General features: G+C 40.1%; 1 protein-coding gene across 2 annotated transcripts in view; it reads left to right on the top strand.

Moving 5' to 3' along the window:
- cep112 (centrosomal protein 112) overlaps nucleotides 1-27,282 on the top strand; it is a gene marked incomplete at its 3' end in the record, with an annotated part of 236,226 nt that overhangs the window by 121,573 nt on the left and 87,371 nt on the right. For both annotated transcript variants that reach the window (XM_079815822.1, XM_079815823.1), the window contains exons 20-21: nucleotides 11,363-11,545; nucleotides 24,501-24,731. In XM_079815822.1, the coding sequence (XP_079671948.1) occupies nucleotides 11,363-11,545; nucleotides 24,501-24,731 (414 nt within the window). The remainder of the gene's footprint in view (nucleotides 1-11,362; nucleotides 11,546-24,500; nucleotides 24,732-27,282) is intronic.

Genomic DNA, 27,282 nt, shown 5'->3' with positions numbered 1-27,282 from the left:
TGCAAGATCTCACCTCGTGGGGTCTTAATGATCCTAAGAAAGGTGAGAAATCAGCCCAGAACTACACAGGAGGAGCTGGTCAATGACCTGAAAAAAGCTGGGACCACCGTTTCCAAGGTTACTGTTGGTAATACACTAAGGGCCCTATTTTAACGATCTGAAACGCAAGTGTCAAAGCGCGAAGCGCAAGTAACTTTGTGGGCGGGTCTCGGCGCTGTTGCTATTTTCCCGGCGGGATAAATGGCTCTTGCGCCCGGCGCAAATCTAAAATGGGTTGGTCTGAAGTAGCTTCATTATTCATAGGTGTGGTTTGGGCGTAACGTGAATAAACCAATCAGAGCGTCATCCAACATTCCCTGTAAAAGCAGGTGCGCAAGTTCCATTATGGATTGCTATTATTATGGCGTATTTACCAGGCGCACGCCAGGAGCGGTTCACAGCCGAGGAGACTGATGTTCTTGTAAGAGCAGTGAAAGACAGAGAAGTTGTGTTGTATGGGGATGGGAGAAACCCACCCAAAATAGCCTCGGTTAAACAGGCGTGGGAGGAAATAGCCACAATTGTTTCATCAGCTGGCATCCCCAGGACGTCGCACCAGTGCCGCAAGCGCTACAATGACATCAGAAGACGGGGAAAGTCCAAGCTTGCCAGCATCAATCGGGCACGCCGTGTAACGGGAGGTGGATCTGCCTCTACTCAGGACCTGACGCCAGCTGAGGACATCGCTGCGTCCACCCTCACCGATTTTTTTTCCTGGTTCTTGACGGACAAACCAATTTGTTAGATGTCCTTATATACATATATGTCTTGCCAGAAGTTGCCACTATTGGGCAAACAGGTCTCCTTAATTATTAGACTACAATTAGCCTGAATAATTTGTAAGCTAGATTTATGCCTATTTTTTCACATCTTCGTGGCACACCACAATGATTTCCGTCATCTCATGTGTTAATATTTTTTAGTGTAACAATTTATGATTTGCAAAAATAACTGTTGCATCTGTGTAGATTACATGAGCAAAGTGTATGCGCGTTGTGCACGCTATACATTATGGTCAAGCATGCGCCCTTAAAATAGCATAATGAACAACGCGCAACGCGCCACTGACTTTAGACTAGGTTTTTTCTGGTCAGTGGCGCAATTGTTTAATGGAACAGCAAAATAGCACCAGGGATTGTTTGCGCCGGAACACGCCTCCTTTTTTGCGCTGAACCGCCCAGGTAGCGCAAGTTCATTCACTAGTTTAGCGACGTGCTTCTGTGGAGGGAAAAGCGCGCTTTGCGCGGGTGCAAAATAGGAATGACACATGCGTCGGTGTACAAAGTCAATTGCGCTGGGTGCAAGATAGGGCCCTAAGACGTCATGGTTTGAAATCATGCATGGCACGGAAGGTTCACCTGCTTAAACCAGCACATGTCCAGGCCCGTCTTAAGTTTGCCAATGACCATTTGGATGATCCAGAGGAGTCATGGGAGAAAGTCATGTGGTCAGATGAGACCAAAATAGAACTTTTTGGTCATAATTCCACTAAACGTGTTTGGAGGAAGAAGAATGATGAGTACCATCCCAAGAACACCATCCCTACTGTGAAGCATGGGGGTGGTAGCATCATGCTTTGGGGGTGTTTTTCTGCACATGGGACAGGGTGATGCACTGTATTAAGGAGAGGATGACCGGGGCCATGTATTGCGAGATTTTGGGGAACAACCTCCTTCCCTCAGTTAGAGCATTGAAGATGGGTCGAGGCTGGGTCTTCCAACATGACAATGACCCGAAGCACACAGCCAGGATAACCAAGGAGTGGCTCTGTAAGAAGCATATCAAGGTTCTGGTGTGGCCTAGCCAGTCTCCAGACCTAAACCCAATAGAGAATCTTTGGAGGGAGCTCAAACTCTGTTTCTCAGCGACAGGCCAGAAACCTGACGGATCTAGAGAAGATCTGTGTGGAGGAGTGCGCCAAAATCCCTCCTGCAGTGTGTGCAAACCTGGTGAAAAACTACAGGAAACGTTTGACCTCTGTAATTGCAAACAAAGGCTACTGTACCAAATATTAACATTGATTTTCTCAGGTGTTCAAATACTTATTTGCAGCTGTATCATACAAATAAATAGTACAAAAATCATACATTGTGATTTCTGGATTTTTCACTGTAATTCACTTGGTATTTGGCACCAAACTGTTAGCAACAGATCCTTTAAGTCCTGTAAGTTGCGAGGTGGGGCCTCCATGGATCGGACTTGTTTGTTCAGCACATCCCACAGATGCTCTATTGGATTAAGATCTGGGGAATTTGGAGGCCAACACCTCAAACTTGTGCTCCTCAAACCATTCCTGAACCATTTTTGCTTAGTGTCAGTGTCAGCATTATCCTGCTGAAAGAGCCACAGCCACCAGGGAATACCGTTTCCATGAAAGGGTGTACATGGTCTGCAACAATGCTTAGGTAGGTGGTACGTATCAAAGTAACATCCACATGGATGGCAGGACCCAAGGTTTCCCAGCAGAACATTGCCCAAAGCATCACACTGCCTCTGCCGGCTTACCTTCTTCCCATAGTGCATCCTGGTGCTATGTGTTCCCCAGGTAAGCCACGCACACACACCCGGCCATCCACGTGATGTAAAAGAAAACATGATTCATCAGACCATTGTTCCGTGGTCCAGTTCTGATGCTCACGTGCCCACTGTTGGTGCTTTCGGCAGTGGACAGGGGTCAGCATGGGCACCCTGACTGGTCTGCGGCTATGCAGCCCCATACGCAACTGTGATGCAGTGTGTATTCTGACACCTTTCTATCAGAACCAGCATTAACTTCTTGAGCAATTTGAGGTAGAGGTCTTCACGGGTCCAAAAATTCATACCCGAACCCGAAGAGACCCGTAATGTGCTTAACGGAACCGACCCGGACCCGTCTATTATTTCAAAAGCTGGACCCGGACCCGTGAAGATCCGAGAAATGCCAAAAACGTAGTATCCGGAACCGACCTGGACCCGTCTATTATTTAAAAGCTGGAACCGAACCCGGCGTGAAGACACAGACCCGACTGGACCCGTTTGTCACATATTCCACAATAACTGATATTAACAAGTCAATAAACAAGTTATGAAAAATATAACTTTTTGTCTTACCTAGCCGTCGTCTCCCTTCCTTGTAACGTTACTTGTGATGCATTACATCCTTGCCAAAAAGTTAAATCCATGTTATTCCTCTCTTGTTATTCCAAGCATGCTTAATTCACTCATCATTTCAGCTTTAAAAGTCCACTTTATGTCACGGTGACGGATGACAAATGCGTCTTTGCAGATTTGCATTTCGACTCGAGTTAACTCGCATAATAACTTTGACTGTTTGCCTTTTTGAACTATAATAGCGATTGCTCGTTCGGTGGCCGCTGACGTCCGCATTATTTATTTGCTATAATCTCTGTGAGCGAGCCTGACCACCAAAACTTTAAGAAATAAGACGGTTCATTCATATTATTATTAAAGTCAATCACAGCGGAAGCTCGGGTTGCCATAGAAATGACACGCGCTTGATACTGCGCACATACGCGGTGGCTGGAGCAACCTGAAATATGAGCTTTTTTACGCAATTTGAGCATCATAGAAAACATTTGTGACAGTTCAACTGAGATTTTGTTGCTGATTTTAAATATATTATTTAAATATAATTTCAAATCAAACTTCAACAGTGCGTCACACGTAGACAGCACTTACTTTTTTCTCATGTTTGTCCACAATATGCATGAAGGATGCCCGGACAGAAGAGGTGCCGTGGGTTTAACTTCTTTATATTCGTTGTTTTTTTAGCTTTTTTCACACATCACTCATGAAGGTAACCATTATTATTACCGTGCGCTTGCAGAGAGAGCGAGCGAGCGAGAGAGAGAGAGAGCGAGCGCGTGAGGCGAGCGAGCAAGAGAGAGAGAGATCGCTCGTGTTTTTCTTCTTTCTTTTTTTTAAACCTTATTTCCCGGCTCACACTTTTCTTATCCTAATTTTACAGTTGCAAGTTACAAAAAACACACAAGCAGTGCTGACTGACTCTGATCACGGGCAGGTATTCTCCGAGTCCGGATCGACTCGGGTATTGCAGACAATGTTAAACAGACCCGGGACCCGTAGTAATAGATTGGGACCCGACCCGGACCCGGCTGATCATTTAAAATATAGACCCGAACCCGTACGGGTCCCGGGTCGGGTCCCGGGTCCACGGGTCTCGGGGGCTCCGTGAAGACCTCTAATTTGAGGTACAGTAGCTCGTCTGTTTGATCGGACCACACGGGCCAGCCTTCGCACCCCATGTGCATCAGTGAGCCTTGGCCGCCCATGACCCTGTCATGGTTCACCACTGTTCCTTCCTTGGAGCACTTTTGATAGATCTGACCACTGAAGACCGGGAACAGCCCACAAGAGCTGCAGTTTTGGAGATGCTCTGACCCAGTCGTCTAGCCATAACAATTTGGCCCTTGTCAAACTCGCTCAAATCCTTACGCTTGCCCATTTTTCCTGCTTCTAACACTTCAACTTTGAGGACAAAATGTTCACTTGCTGCCTAATATATTCCACCCACTAACAGGAGCCGTGATGAAGAGATAATCAGTGCTATTCACTTCACCTGTCAGTGTCATAATATTATGCCTGATCAGTGTAGTTAGATATATAATTTATAATATAATTGTTTTTGACCTACACCGTTACATGATGTGAGAGCAGTTAGTAATTCGATTTGTACGTTAGCAGGGACTTTAATCGTAACTTAATGAGAGTATGACAACCATAAAATCCTCTCAGGATACCTTGAATCAGTGTTACAGTAACCCAGGCACATCGTTTTACCATTTTTGTAGCATAAACACCATCAAACCGATGAGAGCTTCGGATTTTCCAATGTTTCTCTATGGCCCTGAAACCTAAAGATGTCCGAGTTCTGGTCCCAAAAACTGCCATTGGCTCATCTGCGTTCGATGGGAGGGGCTTACCCATAGGTCAATTACAGCAGGACATCTCTCTGGCGCTGTCTTTGTCCTGTGTCGGCGGGAAGGGTGAACGGTGGGCGGTTGAAATTTGCAACCTCACCACTAGATACAGCTAAAATTTACACACTGCACCTTTAATGTTTTATAGCAAGCATAGTAATAATAAATACAGCACTGTGTCCATGTTAAATACATTTACATTTAAACATTTAGCAGACTCTTTTATCCAAAGGGGAGAACAATATAAGCAATCAAACCAACAATAGGGCAACAATATATAAATGCTGTGACTAGTCCCAGTTAGTCTATCACTTTACGGCTCATTACTTTTGAACTTGCCCACGTAATGCATTGTGGGCACTTTTTTTCTCTGGCTATTTAAAACCGAGGCAAATAAATTCCTTGCTGACTTTTTTGGCTAGCGTGCTCAGCAGTGGGTTAGACATGACATACTGTAAGAAACTACACTAAAGCCTAACATTCAAAAGGAAGGACAGACAACATGATCTCTTTTTTCCTGTGTTTTGAAAGATTCAATCCACCATCAGAATCCAATCCCTCTTTGACTCAAAGTCATTCATTTGTAAGGCCAGGTCAAACGCCTTTGGCATTATCATGATATCCTGTTGTAGATAATCAAACTTAGCAGTGGCAGCTTGTTGTAACAGTATTCTGTTGCACTCTTCTCTCTACTGTACTGTAGCCTATTGTGTTTGTAAAACATGTGATGATTGGTAGTCAGCCTGGTTTTAGGGAGGGGAAAGAACTTCAATACAGCTTAATCAAATGTAAAAATTGGTTATCTTTTTTAATTTTTAATTTTAATTCTTCCGGAATCCGACTGTTGCACTCTATAAAGATTACAAAGACAATTAACTCAATATCTGTTGTCAAATAAAAATCTAGTTAAAATATTCATGGCATATTTTCCATGTTTTTCACTAAATTAACACAAAACAATATTCAAACATTTTGGTTTTTGAACCAGTACACCCCATAAGCCAAGGAAACCTCAATTTTGTGTCGCTCAAATCTTTTGGAAGCCTCAAACCCTTCTACATTATTCCTCCTTCATCAAAGTTCAAAAATTCAAGCTAGCGGGTATGCAGCTAGGTTAGCTCGGGGACTGGGAAGAGGCTTGTGAAAGGGAAAACAGGCATAGATGCGCCTCCTCTCCTAGTGTTTCCTGTGGTGGTCACAGCTAGCGGCAGACAGGTGGTTAGTCGGGAAGTGATTGAAAGTGAGATGTTCCTATTGTTCCCACCCGCACGCTGAGGAATCATTCACAGTAACACCAGGAACCTTTTTAGAAAATAAATAAACAATATTTTATTTTTTATTTTATTTTATTTTATTTTATTTTATTTATTCTATGTCGAACAGTATGTTGAATTTTATTATTTGACCTAGGATAAAAAACTGTAGTGGTTAAAAAATTATTATAAATATATAATTAGCATCATTGTGAACAGCACTGAACACCAGGCACTGTGTATTGATTAAATAACTGAAAATACACAGAAAGGAAAATGCTTGTTTGTTTTTTTGTGAGGCTTTTTTTTCTAGAGTAAAAAGTGTTGAATAGTTAGCAAAAAGCAGAAAAACCTTTGAGCTGATGGTGATGGGGTATTCAATTAATGTTCCAAGAGGTCCAGTCTCTATATTTCTCTCCCAGTGGACGTCCAGACAATACTTTTTTGGAACAGTTACGCATTTCCATCGGGGCAACCATAGTACTTTGCACAAGAAAAACACTCAAAATAGTCATCAAAGATGAGAATCTTGGCCAAAGCAGTGATGTCCAAGAACTTTTACGAATATTTACAAAAGTAAACATTTCTCCCAACTGGATATGAATATAGGTTATATATAAGGTTAGATTAGACTGTTTTAAATATGAATTACTTTACATTTAGACGTATGGCACTTACAGTAGAAAACCTTGTGACTGACAAAACATACTGGGGGGTGCAGGGTTTACCTCTTAAGAAAAGCATAGAGCATTTTTATATTTTGCTCAAAGTAATAAACTATTAAAAACTTACAAATAACATTTTAAAGATTTTTGTCTTTCCTTGCCATCTCTTAATAATTTTCAAAAAGATAAACATTGTTTATTATGAAATCCTCTTAATATGCTGATTAATAATGCTAAATCTATGGGGGGGAAACAAAATGTCTGAGGCCACATCCACTTGAAGTCAGAGCTTTTCTCTATCCAATATTTTTTTTCCCTCGTCTCAAGAAATATCTGCGTACACACGAAACCACCGGCTCAAAACGATGTAGTATACATGCCAGACCAGTATGTGGCGCTGTAATTCTGCCACAGAAATACACTAAAAACGGAGAAGAGTTGTGGCTAGAAGGGGTAGAGCAACAGTCGGAAGTGAGGCAAAATCTCACGATAACATAACAATAGATACATTTGCTACTTACCAGAATGTGTTTTATTAACGCCTACACCTACCCCAACCCTAAACATACCCTTACAATAATTCAAATACAGTAATTAATGGATGCAATATTGATGTGCGCATGCCCAGTGGCCGCAGCTGTATCCCTTCTAGTCTTTACCGTGCGGGACATGGTGTGATGACATCACCGTTTCACAGAATATACGGATTGGCTGTGCACACAAAGATACAAGGGTTTCGGTTTCAGATTTAGCCACTCTGGGACCCGGTTTAAAAAAATATCGGTTTCAGGCTCCCAAAATGCCAGATCCATCTGGACAAAACGCTGATACGATACAACATTTTTACGTATACAGCTAAACGTGTCTCCGTGTTGACAGGGCCAATATAAATAAATAAATATATATATATATAGAGAGAGAGAGAGAGAGAGAGAGAGAGAGAGAGAGAGAGAGAGAGAGAGAGAGAGAGAGAGAGAGAGAGAGAGAGAGAGAGAGAGATGTAATGCTGAATTACCATTTATTATTTACAAGTTCGCTGAATAACTGAATTACTATTAAATTAATATACAACAAATTAATACATATAACTAATAAATATATTTTATAACTTGGTTTTATTCAGAGAGAGAAAATGTAATAAGACAATTTCAGAGGTTTTCATTTGAACAATTTTAATGTCTGTTTTTTGCAAGAATGGCTTAATTAATACTGTAATATATGTTCAATACAGGACTTTTTTTTTTACATTGCCAACCTGTAAATTAATTTGAAAGCAAGTAATAAACACAAAAAGGATTGTTTGAGTTGCGTATTGTGCCTTTTTCCTTTACCACTATTTGTTTAATAATTTTAATGGAACCGGAATCGTTAGGCGGAACCGGAACCAGAAAATTTCTCACGATTCCCAACCCTACTTGTCACAAACCTGGTTTAGTCAAATGGTCAGAGTCATCTGTGTGACAAATACGAATAATGAATATTTGCTGCATTCTCATTTTCTGCAGCGGTTCTTTGTTCTTTTCTCAAAGAAAAGCTTAACTCTAAGTCTTCCAGAGTCACGGCCAAAGCCGATTCGAAAGAGCGCTGTTCACCAGCTTCTTTGTTTACAAGTAGCACGCAGAAACGTCGCAACTCTGCTGTCATTATGTTAAGCCAGCCCACCGACTCTATACACGATGTGATTGGCCTGACCAGAGTTTGGTTTTTCCAGCTCGCAAGCTAACGGAGAATTGCTAGACGACTAGATTTCTAGGCTAGGTGACCACCAAATGGGCCAGGGAACTATTCAGACCTATCCCTGTTATTCACTATTCAGACAGTAAATGATGGAGATTTTTTTTTTTTAATTATTATTAATATGAATTATTGTCATGTCTAAAATATTACAAGTGATAATTAATGAATCTGTGATTGATTCAGTTGCCAAGGTAATTTAATATTGTAATATAATACTTAGTGTCTAAACTGTTCAAACTGTAATGTCACTCACTTAAAGTTGGCCAGACTAATCATAATATGTCACAGTAGTGACAAAGAAATATATATACATTTAAGTGAAGTACTTTTACATCATTTTACATCATAATTGTCTTGAAAATGTCACACTGCAAAAAAATCATATAATTTTTTCAGGATCAACTATGGCCTGATATGGACATGATTTTATGATATTCACTCCACTCCTGTGTAGTGACTTATTGACAACACAATATTGTGATATTACAACAGTACTGATTTGTCAAGAGTTTAAGGAATTGTTGTTAATGATGTTTAGCCTGTATTCTTCTGAGAGCAATTTTCAAGGTAAATTCATAAAGCTCGGCTGGCCGGACTGAGCTGAGATGTTTAGTGCTGATTTAATGAGTGAACTTTGCTCCGAGGGTTACTCTTAGCTATTCATGTGGACACAAAGAAACATTCCCCAGGATTCCCATCAATTGGACTTTAAAAGAGTGCATTTCTATAGAAGTGTTGTTTCTCTTTGACCTCCTCACCATTTGACGTAATGCCGGCTTGGTGTGCCAACACTGAGCTGATGTCTGAGGTCACAACATGTAAGAAGTCAAGCAGTGTATGACGTTAACATCCCACTCACAACTTTGGAGGCTGCATTCGGGGATCTATCTTATCTATCCACATCAATTCTCTCTTTCGTTCTTTCTCGTTTTCAGAAAAAGCTGCACACAAACATGTAGACGGAATGGTTCTTTTTGGAGTATCTGTACTCTGAATAATAGAATATATTTTCCGCCACTCTTCTTTCTTCAAACAGAACCCCTACTGAGTGCCTCCTCTCCGATACGGCGCTGTTTCTCCGAGGGGAGCCTCCTTCAGTCGCCCACCGCCCCATGACCTCAACGCTGGCGCTCTAGGAGGGGGCGCTAATCACATCTGCCCAGTGACAGCAGCCATTCAGCGCTGGCGCTTTAAGAGCCCGGCACCCAGCAGCCCTTTCTGTGACGTTTCAATGTTTTCAATCTCTCCCCCACCCTGCGCTTTCCCACTGTCATATCGCCATATATTTGGCGTGGATTTTCACCCTGCGTCGAAAAAAATTAACTCAGAATTGTCAAAAACCAAAGCCTTGCTTTGTCGCTTGTCCGACAAGTGCTGTGGGACGGGTTTAACCCATCACAGCGAGCTGTACGCCGGGCGTTAAACTAAGGTAATCACTGATCACGGGTTATTCATCTGTTATGACGTGTGTATATTGCAAATTTTGCTGTTGGATTTCAGTGTAACTACCAGTAGAGATCTCAAAATCAGTGTGTTTAACAGAGTTCGCATGATGTGCTATGAAGAAATCTGTGCTATTTCTTTAAGACTGGAGAGTTGCGTCCTTCGGTGGTCCCTGATCAATTAGTTGAGGCTCTTTCTGTTGGCTGTTCAGTTTCGCCCTATTAGAGACGTCTGCATGCATCCACGTCTGATATATCTCTACAGTGTCGAAGGGCGAAATCGATAAAGCTGGAGAATGAGAAATCTCCTTCCCAAATCTTATTTCCAAATCCACTAAAATTGGGCTGTTTGAAGCGTCTTTTGTGGCCTTGTGCCTGATTGGCTGGGGGAATCTCAATTCCCATTCATCACCTACCCTCAATAGCACCACAGCAGCCTCTAGCTGGCAGGCCAGGTAGGGTGCCGAGCCACACAATGTGGGGGGATTAGCTTAAAAACGGCCGGGACCAGGCCTTTCGCTGCAGGCTAACTGGGAGACAGGGGGCCGGACTGGCCAAGGTCACCATCTCCCGTCCAGAGGAGAGTGGGAACGGACCTTGGGAACCGTCGGTGCTGCCTCTCATCGCCAGGCTCGACTCACCGCACAGCAGGTGCAAGCCAGCGAGATAATGCCACTGCTAGCTTTTGTGCTCTTTCAACATTTTCCTTCTTGCTTTCAATGCTGACCACATTTTTTCCCTGAATAAGAGTTAGCAGGGATGCCGGGTGGATTGGAATATTTTAGACTAATTTTCCATTTTTGACAAAGCGCAACATTTCGGAAACGGACTCAGAAGTAACAGTAAGTGGTTGTTAAAGTTGCGGTACATCCGTCATGACAGTATGGACAGACAAGAAAATTCTAATTAATTAAATGAATGGGTGTTTTTTCGGAGCAGTGTTTTGGAATAAATGGGATTATAGGTAAAGATTTGCAATTGTATAATATCACAGTTTTGCCTCCACCGTCTTCTATGCAGCATATGATGATGATATTGGCCATACTTTTAAGCCAATTTTTATGCCCAGTTTTTCTAATCAGAGCTGAAAGAGAGGCTAGCTTGTCATAATTAGCGCTGAAGTGAAAGGACAACAACATGTTAGGTCATAATGACGCAAAAACTAGCGTAGGCTTCTTATGTTGTGAGGCAAGCCGTGAACTTTTTTCTTCGCTGAGCCATGCACAAGTTGTCATGACGACAGGGATGTTCCGCTGATGAAGTCTTGCTCCTTGTTGTCCAATCAGATTGTGGAACTGAAACTGCAGCATGAACAGGAGCGGACGCACCTTCTCCAGACACACAATGCCGAGAAGGACAGCCTTGTCCAGGACCACCAGCGGGAAATCGATAGTTTGGACAAGCAGGCGAGGGCCGCCATGGTCCAGCAGCAAACGCAAACCCAGGAGTGGAGGAAGCGCGACGCTCAGGTAGGGGGTCTCTTCCTTTCCGGCGCTTTCTGTCACTATTTTGTTTGGCTAATTAGGATAATGTTACAATTAATGATTATTCTTTTTACGCTGTGAATCTGTGTTTTCTACACTCCATTGCATTGAAGGTACTTTTTAATTTTTTTTATTTTGCACACTTTTTCAAAACACTGTTATCATGTTTAGTGTGCAGTGCGTAAAAACAAAACAAGGATTAAATTTGGAAAAGCAAACTTTTTGCCCATTATTTTTTTGTACAACTTTCCACTGCGGGATTTCATTGAAAATGTAATCATTTTAATTGAAAAAGCGGCTTTAAACCACAGGCTGCCGAATGAAGAAGGTACATTTCTCTGCCCATTGTGGCTCTGGCCTTTTATTGGGAACCGTAGGGTGCATTCTTCTTTTCTTGGGATGTTTATTTTGTGGATAGTTGCCTGTGCACCACCACTGAGTTCTACAGTTCTGTTTGCTGGTTTTGTCACTGCGGTGTAGGTAGCATTTATCTACTAATAAGCATTATTCTCTAATATCTGAAACTGATGCAACAGGCATATGTTATTTAGAAAGCATTCATGAGCTCTATAGCCATAAGACCTCCATTTTGGTCACCAGCGGGTTTCTGGTGCCTGTTGTGCCAAGTGCCCCATCCGCCGCTTCCCTCTCCAGCCTGGCTATCGTGGGATCCCTGTGGGAAGCCATTTGATAGACTAGCCCCCAACTGTGGATTCAGTGGACTCGTCAAACCACAAGATTAAATGTAAATTGTCAGCATGGCTAAACCATATTTATTGGCTCCTAGCAAGAGAAACAAGTTCAGAGATGTTGACGCCGCATAGGACATAACATTACATGATGAAATATATTTTAGAGAAAAAGTATGGTAACGTGTTGATAATATTAAAATATGATGGGGTTTTTTCTGGTTTGAGCGAAAGTTTTCTCTTCGTCAACCATCTTTAGTGGTTTGATATCAGTGATCAATTATCTCACTAAAAACAATTTCAAAAGAGTTTATCAATGCTGTGTTAAACAAGGAAGATCATGTTATACAAAAACTGAATAATAGTAAAAACTTAAGAAACGAGTGTCATAAGAAACTCAGTGTTGTTGAGCGTGGCCTGATCCAGTGGACATGTCCTTCATCAGCCGGTAGTTGGCACTTGAAGGAAGAGGTTTGTGGTTTGGCTGATCTGTATCTCTTCTGTGATTCAATGATGCAGTTTTGGCCAAGTGTACATCAAACCACTACAGCCCAAAAATCTCCATTCCAAAAAACTGAGAGTGAAACTCAACTCATGGACTTGAAAAGATCGCAGGAAATGTTTGCAAGAATATTAACGAGTAGAGAGCTGATGAAAGTTATTGCTATTTATGAAGCAAATAACTTATTTTTAACCTCAACCATCAGAGACTCAAGTATTGATATTGATGATGTATTGGATTATGACTTTAGAAAAGTGTTGACAAAATTTCACCGCTGTAATAATTCAGTATTACTTTACTTTCTTTAGAAGCCTAAAATTTGGAATAGAAAATCTCAGAGCAATCCTCTGAAACTCTCTAACGCTTTAAGATCCTGGAATATTCCTACACCCCTCTTACACTTACACGAAAATTTAACTAGGCTATGATGGATATCACTTGGAATAGTTCATCTATGATTTACTGAATGAGCACTGTTGTGTGGAAGAGCATCAAAATTGTTGACCATAAGACCCACTGTTGCATGTTGGCAACATTACAAAAATCTCAAAGGTTTATATTATGTTCTCACTTTTCCACCGGTGGCGCCATTACAGCAAAAGACTTCCTATAGGATGCTCTGCATTTTTGTTTAGTTGTTGTAATCAGTTTAACATAACGTTCTTGATAATACAAGCAGTGCAGGCTCTCAGTGAGTGACTTAGAGAGTCATAACAGCTGCAGATAGCTTGAAGAAAACTACTCGGAAATGAGTCTTATGACCACAAGCCAAAACAAGAGCTAAATGCCAATTATTATATGGTTTTATTTTGAAATGCAATAATTCTGTAGTTTTGTCTTCATTTCTTCACTTTAATGCAGAATAGATCAGCAATTCACCCACAAGAAAATTGGTTGGTGCCCTTTATATCCAATAAAAAAGTTGGTGCCCTTTATATCCAAACTGTGACTATACTGTGAACTGAGCAGCTCAAAACACTGGGACGTCTCTTTGAATCAAGCAGTGTAACTTTGGAACAGACATAGTGATGTTGTTCACAGTCTTCCTCAAACCCTCTTTCCTGTGCTGCCCCTAAAATGCTGCCATTACTTGTTGACATTATGGGCTTGAGACTCATTCGAAACAAGCTACAACCTCCATTTCACAGCTGTCCAGGTAGCTTCGGAACTTCAATGTGAAAATAATCTGAAAACCAGAGGTTTTGATCCTCCCGAGAAGAGTGTGCAAAGCGTGATGGATCATTTGTCCTTTTTGAAAATCGTGGGATGGATTGGAAGATTGGAATTTGATCCAAAACAACAATCACAGTGGGAGGTTCAAATGCGGGGAGATTCAAATAGTAATTTGTTATATTCCTGCCTGAAAAGGGAAGCCAAAGCCTTTCGATTGCCCCCTTGAGTGCTGAGAAAAGCACTATAAAAATTTAACAAATTATTATTACTACAGTTTTGTCCATTAACTTTCGAGGTACCGTCAAACCAAAATGTATTCAGACACTTGATCACAGTTTATTCAACATAGTTGGCAATAAAATATGACAAGAACTTAGAGTTAAACTGTGTCAGAACAAATTAATCTTGATAATGTCAGATAACTTTGATAGAAAGGGATGTAATGGGTTACAATCAACCAATCAGCTGTTAAATTTAGGAACACAATTAGATAATACCAATTTAGCTCCACCAATGACCAAGCAATGCTTCATTTTGTTCAGTGTGTGAAGTCAAAGGTCACATTAGCAATGAAAGAAAAACCACTTCAGCAAAACATGCTCAGGTCAGTGTCTGAATCATTTTGCTCCCAAATGTTTATCAATTTTACTGGTAGTCACTGTATGAAGAATGTTTGGGTATAATATGTCACAGATTACTTTATTTTGCTATCCTCACTTACATAAATGAACTATAGTGTCCTGCACCCACTAGTGAAACATTATATCTGGTGTCTGAATCATTTTTGGTTTAACTGTACATTTTCATCATTCATTCACTTAATGTATGCTAATTTCATTTAATTTAATTAGATATCAGCCAACATGAACTCTAGAATGTCTTTGGCAATTAAATACTATTTTCTGTTCAGCACTACTCATTACCTCATATAAAAAGTATGCTATTAAGTTTCCTGTTTTTCAAATTTTGTGAATTCTGATTCAAAGGTTGGATGTGCATAAATAATGGTTCTCCGACCACTTTAAGCATTGAGAAAGGTCACTTGTGACCAAAAATGCTTGCCATTGAAGCAGTGGCTTTATCTCGCAATTTTTGTCTTTTTCCTCATTGATAGCGTGTGCTGGCTTATTTTAATCATTTCCCTGGGAGTATTTTGGTCTACGCACCTCAGATAGACCATTTTAAGGCGCAGTGAGTTTTTGGCTATTTCCCCGACCACTTCCCCATATGCCATTGGTAAAAAAAAAAAACTCAAAAGGTAGTCCCGCCATTGTTTGACCCAGTGTTACTGTGTTCTGGTTGGATACTGAATAGTATCTGTTTGGTAACAACTAAATTAAAAGTCATTTAGAGTTGAGGTGGGTTTTGAGTTGGGCTTTATACAATTAATTACTGAGTAGTATTAATAAATAACATGTACTAACTATAGGATTAGGGTTTGGTTTAGTGTTAGAGTAATTGCTTGTAATAGGCCGTTTTCAAAGACTCTGAGGGTGTGTTTCCACAGTAATTAACATCTTTTAATTTTTAAATTTTTTATTTTTTTATGATTTGTAACACATTTATAACACTATACTGTGTGATGTGAGTCATGGCAAATTTCACATAATACTCTTTTCTGACTGCAGTGATCGGTCTCTCTATATTTTTCCCTCTTTTGGAAAGTCTTGGAAACACTATCATGGATTTCTTTTGCTTTTGGAGCAAATGGGAACAACATTTGCTGTCATCTCCCATTCACCGCTATAGACGTTTTCCCAACTATGACGACTTCTGCTTATGAGAACCCCAGAAATGTGAAAAGGGTCCATTATGCATAATTTACTGTTTTCACTATAGGAACAACATGTAACGTGTAACACAGAATATGAAGTGTTACCAAGACTTGTTTCTAGTCAGTCCTATACGTGTGATTTTAATTTAAAGATGTAAAACAAAATGATTGTTATTGGAGGTGATGTTTGTCATGTCAGTTCACATTCCATAAACCTTCACACGCCACCAGCAGACAGTACAGGGTCATCCAATGACGGGTAACATCACTCACATCTCTTCCTGGAATACATCAGAGGACACGCTGCGGAAAGCCGGCTGTGTGAATGGACATCCTTCACACACAATGAAGATGAGCCATTCAGACTCATGTCTTGATGTGGTCAGGACATCAGGAGCGTGCAAGATGAGCAAATGACTCGTGCTTTTCTCACAGCACAGGGAGCTTTTGTTCCAGGTCGCGGCGACTTGATTTCGCCCTGTACCGTTGGTTTGTCACGGCCCGTTCTGTAACCCACATTACATGGTGTCAGCGTGTGTTTTCCTGTTAGGTGCAGGAAACCACAGCACATCTGGTTTTACAACCATCATTGGAGAATTCAAGTTTGTCTACAAATCCAAATTCAAGTTAGATTTAGTCCTATCACTTCCCCTCCTCTCATGCGTGTCTGTGGAGGGCTGTATTGATCTGAAGGAAGATGATGAGGGAGTTCAAATCCCCTCGTCTCTGGACTGGGGTCTGTGTATTAGTTTCCTTGGACTCTGCCGCCCTCGGGTTCCTGTTTTCTTTAGTCTGTTTGAGGATGAAAAGACCAGAATATCAGGATGGTTCTCAGTAAATATAGTTGCCTGCAGCCAGCACAGTACACCAATACACAGCAGACTCCAGAGACCACATGCGCTTTAATGCCCATTCCACATGTTCACAACATTCAGGGCGCTATCATTGTTATACCGGAAAAAATAGTGGTCAGAATCAAAACTTTCATTTATTTGGACTTTTATCAGCCTGCACGCATTAAGCCTCGTTCACAATGAGCGATTTAATGTCGGTCTGTTGGTCTATAGGAAGCATTGCCTTTCCTATGAATGATCTAATGTTACTGGTAAGCTGCGGAACTGGACTTGTCTTTTGAAAAGCAGATCACAAATGACAAGTATTTCATTTTATTTACCTATTTGATAACCTATAATTAACTATTAGAGATGTGTGATGAAATCGTCCACAGCAACTTCTCCATCTTTCGACACTCTACTGCAGTATCTGTCTGTCGAGGAGCTCTGATCACATGAGCTCCGCTGACTTCACACGCATTGGAAGTCACCAAAAATTATAATAAATAATACATTTGAACAAAAAATTGGTAATCAAGTAATCGGTCGATTATTTTGGCTGAGTAATCGGATATATTTGGAAGTCACTGGAAATAGTTTCCAGCGGCTTTGTCACTGTAGATTGCTTTGGCCTTATTTAGAGTCGTTTAAGACATTAATAAATATTAAATAGGGCTGTCACTAAAATTATTTTGGTAATCAAGTAATCGGAGGATTATTTTGCCGATTAATCAAGTAATTGGATATATTTGGAAGTCACCAGAAATAGCTTCCAGCCGCCTTATCACTGTAGATCGCTGTGACCTTATTTGGAGTAATTTAAGACATTAATAAATAATAAATATGAGCTAACGATTATTTTGGTAATCAAGTAATCATTCGATTATTTCGACGGTTAATTGAGTAATCAGATGTATATATTTGGAAGTCACCAGAAATTGCTTCCAGCTGCTTTGTCACTGAAGGTCGCTGTGACCTTGTTTGGAGTAATTATTGCATTGGAAGTCACCGGAGATGATAATAAATATTAAATAAATTAGGGCTGTCACTAATGGTTATTTTAATAATCAAGTAATCGGACGATTATTTTGGCGATTAATCGAGTAATTGGATATATTTGGAAGTCACCGGAAATAGCTTCCAGCCGCCTTATCGCTGTAGATCGCTTTGACCTTATTGGAGTAATTTAAGAAATTAATAAATATAAACTAAATATTAATTGATTAATATGGCATGGTTGATTTATACATGATGTGGACATTTCTTACAAACAATTATTTTAAAGGCTAATCAGATCCACTAACATTGGGACTTGGGATCATGGTAAGCATTAAAATTATTAGTTTAATGCTTATCATGTTCACACTACCATATCAATTTAAGGCTATTATAAATCATTAGTATTGTCAAACTTGCCATATTCCATATTGTTCTTGTTTAAATAATGAAAAAAATGTTTTGTGGTGTAATTATTATTTATGTATTACCTGTCCATAGGTTGTTTTTGTTGCGGATTGTGAATTGCTGCATATTTCATTTGATTTGATCTCCAGACAGATGTTAATGTCTCAGACACTTACAAAAGAGACAATCAGTTAATTCCATTTAGTACCACTGTACAGATGCTTCACTCTGCCATTCAAATCTATTATTATGTTTCCTTGCGATTTCATTCTTGACAAATTCCATGTTTTTTTTTGTTTTGTTTTGTAGTTTCATTTCTCAGTAATGTAACTTGGAGTTCAAACAGCATGGGAGAACATCTGAAATCCTTGGAGTATAACATCATGCCGCTCTGATCGGCAAGTTAATGAAGCTGTCAAACTTTCAAAGAACTTGATTCCCCAGTAAGAGATTAGAACACAGAAAATGAAGGCGGACATGGCATAGGAGATCAGGCCTGCTTTCTGATGTGCCAAAAACAACAGGCTTGTTTACGGCGGTCACGTTGTCTCTTGCACCAGCAGGGGGTTTGGATTCACCCGGTCGGATTGCCATGCCGCCCAAGCTATTTCAGAGCTGTTATCTAGGCAAAGGCTGGCTGCTTTGCAGAAGCTCCAAAGTGAATGTAGACCATTGGGAGAAGGCTTTTTATCAGTATATTGGATCTGTGCATTAGGTCTTAAAGTGACAGCAGCCTAATAAACCTGCTGCCGCCTGTGTCATTAATGTTAATCAAACAAGTGTTTTTCTCTAGTAGACTAGTTGAATATAGATATAGACTTTAATTGATATCATATCATCTTTATTTTCAGCAAAATATACTTGATATAAATGGCTATTGTGAAATAATCATGTTAAATATTTGTGACCAAAATAATCATATATGATTGTCATAATCAAGAAGCCCTATTCCATGATTGTTTCACTTTTTTCTCTTGTACGAGAGTGGAAGTTCATCCAACTCAGCCTATCCAAGTCATCGTTCAGACCCCCCACCCCCCTACACACACACACACACACACACACACACACACACACTTTCAGGACATATGGTTGACACAAGGGACTTTTTGCCAAACTGCGGCTGTTTTTAAGCAGTCATCTAATGGCATTGTCTTGATTTCAGCTGCTCTTTTCAACTCTGGATATCAAAACAGCACCATCATGAGTCCATCCATCCAGCTGTGATGGGTCACTTAGGATGGGCTCCAGCAGACGGGCCCTCACCACCAGATGGGCCCTCGATGATGAAAAGCGTTTTAATCTCTGGCCAGACATCACTGAAGCTTTTCACTAGGCTTCACGTTGAACTCTTAAAGACATGCAAATGCATTTCAGCCGAAGATTTGGATCGCACCATCCGTCTTTCATCCAGAATGGTGCTGTAGTCCTTGAAAATGCAAATTGAGGAGCGTGTCACGCATATAATACCTCAGAAGGCCAATTCACACTGCATGACAGATGCCGACCAATACCAACAATCACCAGATTACAGTACATCGCTTCTCAGACATTCCGCGGCCTGAAAAACTCAGATTTATCATGTTCTATCTGTGAAAATGAGAGCCGACCAACAGTGGTAATACATTAATCTGACAAAGCCCGACAAAGTCTCTGTTGCCCTCTGTCTGAATTGGCCTTAAGAGAACAGGGACAGACATACTCTGTCTTATCTGTTTCCCTGAGCAATGCATTTGGGATATTTCACTGTTTTACAAAGGCTGGTTAAAGCTTGATCTCAACTTCACAGAGAGACACTCCTTTTTCTCAAGCCATCCTAGGAGTAAATTACTTTCTTCTTTCCAGATATATTCAACTTACATTGGATGTAAGTTGAATATATTTGACTTTATAACATGTTAAATATGGATATTTTTCTTACACAAACCCAAACCCATATCTGAGCCGTTTTATTCTAGCTTCATGCATTTCTTTTTATCAACACTTAAATATGGGTAAGTTTCATAAAAAAGCAATGTTTTAAACAAAAAACTGAGAAAATCATGTTTTTGTCAAAGACTACATCCAGATCAGATTCAGAGCGATGATCAAACACAGATGGAGTAGATTGAGTCTATCAACACCCCCAAAGCTTCACAGTCCTGTAGCTCGTCCTGGGTCGACATTTCATTCAATAACATTAGGCAGTTTTGATTTATATGATGTTTAATGTTGATGTTATTTTACATATGCATCTGCTTACATACCATTGCTTGTTTTTTTGCGTCTTCCTCGCTTGTGTTTTGATCAGGAGATTCTGTACTCATTCAGAAGATGCATAAAAGCGTATAACAGTGAAAACACGGAAAACCGGAAAATTCTGTGTTTGGCAAGGAAGCGTTTTCTCACAAATAACGGAAAATTCTGTGTTTGGCGGGGAAAGAGTTAAAAGAAAAAAATTCTATGTGTGAACAATATTTTAAAAACCTTTTTCCACCGTAAAGAACCTTTTGTGGAATGGAAAGGTTCCATGGAATCATAGAAGCCGCTTAAGTACCTTTATTTTTAAGAGTTTAGTCAGTGGAATGATACTGACAGGAAGTACTGTACCTCTGTGAGGAAGCTTGTGTAGTCCCTCACAAAACTCTGTCTGTTCCTGTTTGCAGAGGAGTTCACAGCAAGCCCCACAAGCACAGTTTTTGTGTGTTTGGCCAGGGTATTCATATTTTTTGTATTTTGTTTGTCAATGAATATGTGCATAAATAACAGAATACATCACAGTCTGCCCTACATTCCATCTTTCTCACTTCATTTTAATTAAATTTGTTTGTTAAAGCGCTGAAGTTACATCATATACGATGCGACATTCTCTGTGGTTATTGCCTTTGATTTTCTGTGCTAGTTTCTCAGCTTCTTTTCATAAAAGCACGTCCAAGCCCATCAAAGATGCATCAGAAAATTCTTCCCAGAGTCCAGTTTAAGAGGGAATTATAGATTAAAGGCTCCTCCGAGCCGAGATCTAATAGCTTTGTGCCGTTGCAGCAGCATGTGGGCTGGTGCTGCTCTGCTCTGGCCGTATTGGACCCGCTCGCAGTCTTGGCATCTGGGTGTTTGTGTGACACGGCTTTGAAGTTTGCTGCTATTCCCCCAAGTGGCCGCAAAACAACTTCAGATGCTTTTCCGACAGACGTGCCACGTGATGCACTTAGCAGTCTCCTCCCATGGATGTTTGGGAGCGCGAGGTGCAGACGAGGGACTGCCAACATGCCAGACTACCACACGCCACCATCTGCGCAAGGGTTAAATGTTTTGGGAGCACTGATTATTCAATATCAAGATGTCACTTTATTATTACGGACGGGGTGTGCTGTTGTGTATACGTCTGTTAGCCTCAATTGTGCTTTTAATTGCTAAAGTACAATATTTTATGTGGACTTAAACGGGTCATGAAAGACAGTTTCAGACTTTTATATTATGTTTCTTGAGGTTAGTTTATAAAGTAAAAAAAAAAGGTCCAATATTTGTGACCTTGGAGCACAAAGCCAGTCATGAGTCTCACGGGTATATTAGTAGCAATAGCCAACAATATGAGTGGCAATAGCCAACAGTATGAGTAAAAAATTATCCATTTTTATTTTAAGCCAAAAATCATTTCCTACCGTAAATATATATTTAAAAAAATGTATTAATAGTAGTAATATGCATTGCTAAGGACTTCATTTGGATAACTTTAAAGGAGATTTTCTCAATATAATTTTTTTTTTTTGCACCCTCAGATTCTAGATTTTCAAATAGTTGTATCTCGTCTCCTATCCTAACAAACCATACATCAATGGAAAGCTCATTTATTCAGCTTTCAGATGATGTATAAATCTCAATTTCAAAAAAATTACCCATATGACTGGTTTTGTGGTCAAGGGTCACATTTGTAAAAAAATTATCATTTCCATCCTCAATTTCACTCTGTTTGAAAACACTCAATTTCAAGGTGTTATCTCTTGCAGAAACAGAAGTAAACACCCACTGCTGTGATTGGTTAACGTCATCCCACTGTACTCCCTTCTTCATAGTATGTCATGCATTTTAACACTCGTGATGTGATAGAGCGTAGATGTTTGAGCCTGAGTCAGATCCCGAGGTAGAAGAAATAGAAACAATCGGGTATGTACTTATTTTTTTAGCAACACTTAAACAATGATACGCTTGGTGTTTTAATTGCCTACACAGGGCACGACAATAGACAACAGAACCCATTATAACAGGGATGCTGTCTACACTTGATGCAGCGCAGAGCAACACAACAAATCCCAGACAGTAAACTGATGTCTCGCTCTATTTCTGACGTACTCCAAGTGCTCGTGCTACTTCTGACACAAAGGACAAATGGATTTGGAGCGTTTCCTTTGGGGTGTAGACATGGAAATATAAGGAATGTGTTCACACTTGGCATATTTGTTTGGATTAAAACAAACTCTGGTGCGATTGCTCTTGTTAGTGCGGTTCATTTGAATGAGTGTGAATGCTGCCATCTGAACCAAACAAGTGGACCGGGATGGGTCTCGCTCCGCTTCCAAACAAATTCTGGTGCGGTTCGACTGAAATATATAAACGCAACACAGACCAAAGACATGTAAATGAACCAAAATTGGACATGATGTCACAAGATGTGACCCTAAAAAGGACAGAATACTCAATCATACCTGTTTTTTCGTGCCGTGATGTTGCCCATCACAGTTCGGTACAGGCGTCAGAACCGCGTCTCCTCGCAGCAGATCTTCGTTTGTGTGTGTGACGGAGGGATTTCTGACGCTGTTTTGACTCCTTTACACATTTTATAAGCTTTTCATGAGTTCTCAGCTGGTCAAAACACCATCTTTTGTAGGCTACGCACATACAACGAGCACGTTTAGCCCAGAACACAGCCTTGTTTTGTATGTTCGGCAAGTTCAGGCACAAAATATATGTAATAAAATCAGGTTGTGAACATATCCCTATGCCTTTAGATTCAGTATCTTTAGGTTCGGTGATAAAATGCCAATGGGAAAGCTGAGCAAACAAACCAAGCAAACTGAACCATACAAATAAATGTACTTACCTGTGTTGCCTCAGAGGACAAAATGCTTGGCACCACCATAACTTTCAATAAAAGATATTTTGAAAAAACGGCAGCATGTTGAGAATAATTCACAAAACAGTCTGTTTATCTTTCAGTCGCTCAGGCTCACGTCATTAAAAGTAAACTTCAGCCACACATTTTCAATGCCCGGATATTTAGGAAAGCTATTTAAAGTTTTTGGAGGTGCAGTTTCTTTACATCCACTGACACAATGTCTGTGTCTGACCTTTTCAACATCTTTATCCAACAGCAGTATCGATCTTGTTATTGGTGGACAGACATGAGTTGTTCTGAACACTCCTCCTTTATTAAATATGTTAAGGGGCATATCAAGGAGGTTCGTGACATCACAATATTCCCAATTTCAAATCTGGGCGCTCAGAAGGGTAGCAAAGAATAATTAATATTTAAAACTGGGGAGTTAGTTTAGATTTCTGAAACTTGTTGTAGAGTAACCTCTTATGTGTGGTTTTTGATTCTTCACTTCATGACCCCTTTAAAGTGTCAGATGGGTTTTAAAGAGATGTATTTTTAAGAGTTTTATTCCATGTGCTTCATTATGTACATGACTTGTCAATTCTTGTTAAAGAGAGAAATATTTGTCATCAGCATGTAATAATGACTTTTCTGTTTGCGTATCCAATGTCCCAGGGGGTGGGAGAAAACAATAAAATCATAAGCCCAATTTTTTTACAATCTTAAAGTAGATACAATCGAGTCAATATTTCCTGCTAAATTGTTTACTCTGATTATTCAGAAGTATTTGGAAATAGATCAGAATTGCAGAGGAAATGTGTGATTTGTTAGCTTAGAAATATGTTTTGCCCCAGTTACTACTAGCAGTGATTCTCCATAATTCTCCTTATGTACTCAAGTTTCAGCAGACGGTTCTTGACTCTCTGAATGTGGTCTCCGACAGGTCCATCAAGGGCTAATTCCTGTGGTAATGCCTCTGATTTCTGCTCTTTTTTAGCAATCCACCTACTCTCTTTCACTCGCTTTCACAATAAAGCAACAGCTCATTGGTAAGTGGCCTCGATGAGGTTTTTCATCTTCCTGAAATGAGAAATGGCAGCGGTACCTCGTCCCCATGGGTAACTGACCTTTGATTTGCACTAATTTTGGTCATTAAATCAAACCGCTGACCTTTATGGAATGCCGAGCTTTGATGTTGAACTCTTGTGGCTCAGAGATCAGAGGCTGTGGTGTCTGTTTCCCTCTTCCTAGAATGGGCACAAATGCTCCACTGGTCCTGCTTGGCTTGTTTCTCTTATCCTCTCTCTCGCTCTCTCTCTCTCTATATCCGGACTGTTCAGTCTTTTTTTTTTTTTTTTTAATGTTGCATTTGTTTCTGTTTTACAGTCTAAGCGTTGTATTCCCAGATTCAGTGTTCCATAAACACATCATCTGTTCCATATATGGGTTCACCTTAACGGATTTACAAATTTCGTTGTTTGTGTTTCTCAACAGACCATCTCCGATCTGGAGGCCCAGGTGCATTCTCTGAGGAAGGAGCTACTGGCAGCCCACGGTCAGAGGAAACAGCAGCTAACGCAGTTGGGTGTTCTGCGGGAGGAGGAGCGACAGCGGGCCGCTCAGGACCAGCAAGTAGCTCTGGACCGCCTGCGGGCCGAAATGGATCAGGTGCGGCAGGACCTGGAAAGAACCCACAAGTCTGAAAGAGAGCTGGCACAAGAGAAGGTTGGTGTTGAATTCAATTCAAATTGACTTTTTAGGTCGCAATTAAAGTTTCACAACCCACATGGTTACTCCTGCATGATTTATTTAATGTAATATATGGGTGACCTGACCTGTCAGCCTTGTTCCAAACCCCTGTGAGATACTTTCTAAATAGGAAGCCTCATTCCCACACATTACACATAGAGACTCAACTACTAACCATTAATACATAGATGCTTCCATCTGGTCAACAGGGCCTGTTTGAATGGAAGTCAATCGAGAAGATGCCTCTGAATTAATTGGTTTTGGATTAAAACACGTCATTGCATTATAAATCAACTGCCTTGATCCTAATCTTCGCAGTGTTTATCATGACACTTTGATTTTGAAGATAACTGTATTTGGAGTTTACTACAAAAAAATAATTGTATTGTCGTAATCAGTAACAGTTGCTAATGCTGTATCTATGCATTAATATCTACGATTCCCACAGATTCTGACATTAGAAAGTTGCTAGGCTAACGTCATGATAATCTAATAAGCACAAAAATGCACAATATGCATGTTACTAGATTGAGGGGAGAAACACAGCATTTCAATAAGTGATTCCAATCAATATGAGCTTTTCAATGGCAGATTGAAAGGCTGATGGTAACTGAAAGGTTGTAGGTTTGAACCCTTCAAGATTTGAATTGTAATTTACAGGAAAAAATATTTACTCACCTTTCTGTCTCAAATCTCATTCACTTCAAATAGGATGTGCCAGGTTTGATGTCAGTGTTGAAATTGAGAGAATAATGTGATAATTGACCTTACGATGAACGACTGACACCCCAAATAGCTAATCAAATCGCTGCGCTGAGAAGCCTTGTTGCAATCCACCATTTTGTCCATCAAGCTTTAAGGAATTGTCGGACACACAAACCTTTTTTGGCAAATTCTTTTAACAATAGCAAAAGTAAATAGGATACTTGTAGTTAATACAATTTTGTTCGTTCCAGCAAAATCAGCCAATCTCTTGTCGTTCTTTATGACCTTCGTTCATTTTACACTTATTTATGTCATTCATTCCATGATGTTTTCTTGATTATACCAATAAAGCAGGTGAGTTTGGGCAGATTTCATTAATTTAGACGATTACATAAGGTTTATCTTCAGATAATTTGAGGTGATATTTGGTTTATTTCCTCCGTAAACCTCTATCTACTGTTAGAGTGAACATCTGTATACATGCGCATGGGCTTCATCCAAGATGCTTTTGCATCTGTTGAATTCATCTTATGTGGATTATTTGGTTTTATTTGAAAAACAGAAGCATGCTTAATGGACTCCGGTGTGAATCTACTTTTCCAGCATCTCTGTGCTCTGATACGTCATAAATAATATGACATGCAGAAGAAAAACACAAACAAAAAAACATTATTTACCCAGTTTGCATCTGTAAAGCCTCTGTTATGCCAACCTTTTGACACTTTGGGTAGATTTTTCCTTGTAATTTCACTATTTTCTACCATTATATTTAGTGTTTTAATATAACAACATGAATCATGATACAAAAGTTGTGCTTTTTGTGTGATGTTAAAATAGGATATACTGTATCGGTACTTCAGAGAGCAAGCTGACTCATGTCATCATTTTGTTTGACGGACATAGACAGAGTACCTGCTCTTGAAAAGCTGTGGGCATGGTAGAGTAGCCGTTGTCGTATGGTCAATGTATGATGGTTGTGTGAAAGATTTTGAGCAAATGGCTTCAGAAGAATATGAACATAGCACATGGAATACTTTTACTAAGTCTTTATACAACTAGTTCTGATCCTCCAATATGACTGACATTAAGTCTATGTGGTTACTCAATATTCACATCACACTTCACACTTTCCACAATCCAAGAATTTATATACACAAGTTTTGGGATGCCTGCCTTTACATGCACATGAACTTTAAAGGGGTGGTAAAACACATTCTTTTGCACTGTAACATGTGTTCATGCTTCGTTTAAAAAAAAAATGCATTATTTTTCATATATTTTACCTTTATTCTACACTGCTCTGTCCCTCCTTGTAAAACGGTCTGATGGTTTCCGGGTTGTATGAAGCCAGTCCCTCAAAAATACGCAATGGGCTCAGATTGGTTAGCTGGCCCAGTGTGTTGTGATTCGCTAACCGCAGTGCACGTTTGTCGGAAACGCCACGCCCCTTACCTGGAGGCTGTGCTTTGGTCAGTATTAGCGTCAATAAAACCACACCAATCTGAGCCCGAATCAGACCCAGAACATTTTATTGAAGATGATCGAGCAGAACCTGTTCAGTCCTCAAGAGTAAAGACTGCGGGTCTATAGTGATCGCTACTGAATGGTACTTTTGTATTTTTAGAACGATTATAGCCAAATATCTGTGGCAAGAACTATTAACCCAAAACGAACCCTAAACACTGGCTTTACTAGTAGCCAAATCAAACACAGAACCATGTTTAGCATGCCTGTAGATAAATAATACATAAAAGCTCTAATCAAAGAATCATTTACACTAATGCCAAGTTCGCTGTTGAGATTTTAACGTTAGGTGTTTGTA

Source organism: Gobio gobio (genome assembly GCF_949357685.1).
Source record: "Gobio gobio genome assembly, chromosome: 1".
Classification (NCBI taxonomy): domain Eukaryota; kingdom Metazoa; phylum Chordata; class Actinopteri; order Cypriniformes; family Gobionidae; genus Gobio; species Gobio gobio.
The sequence above is the reverse complement of the archived record's forward strand: the minus strand, read 5'-3'. Positions and strand labels throughout refer to the sequence as shown.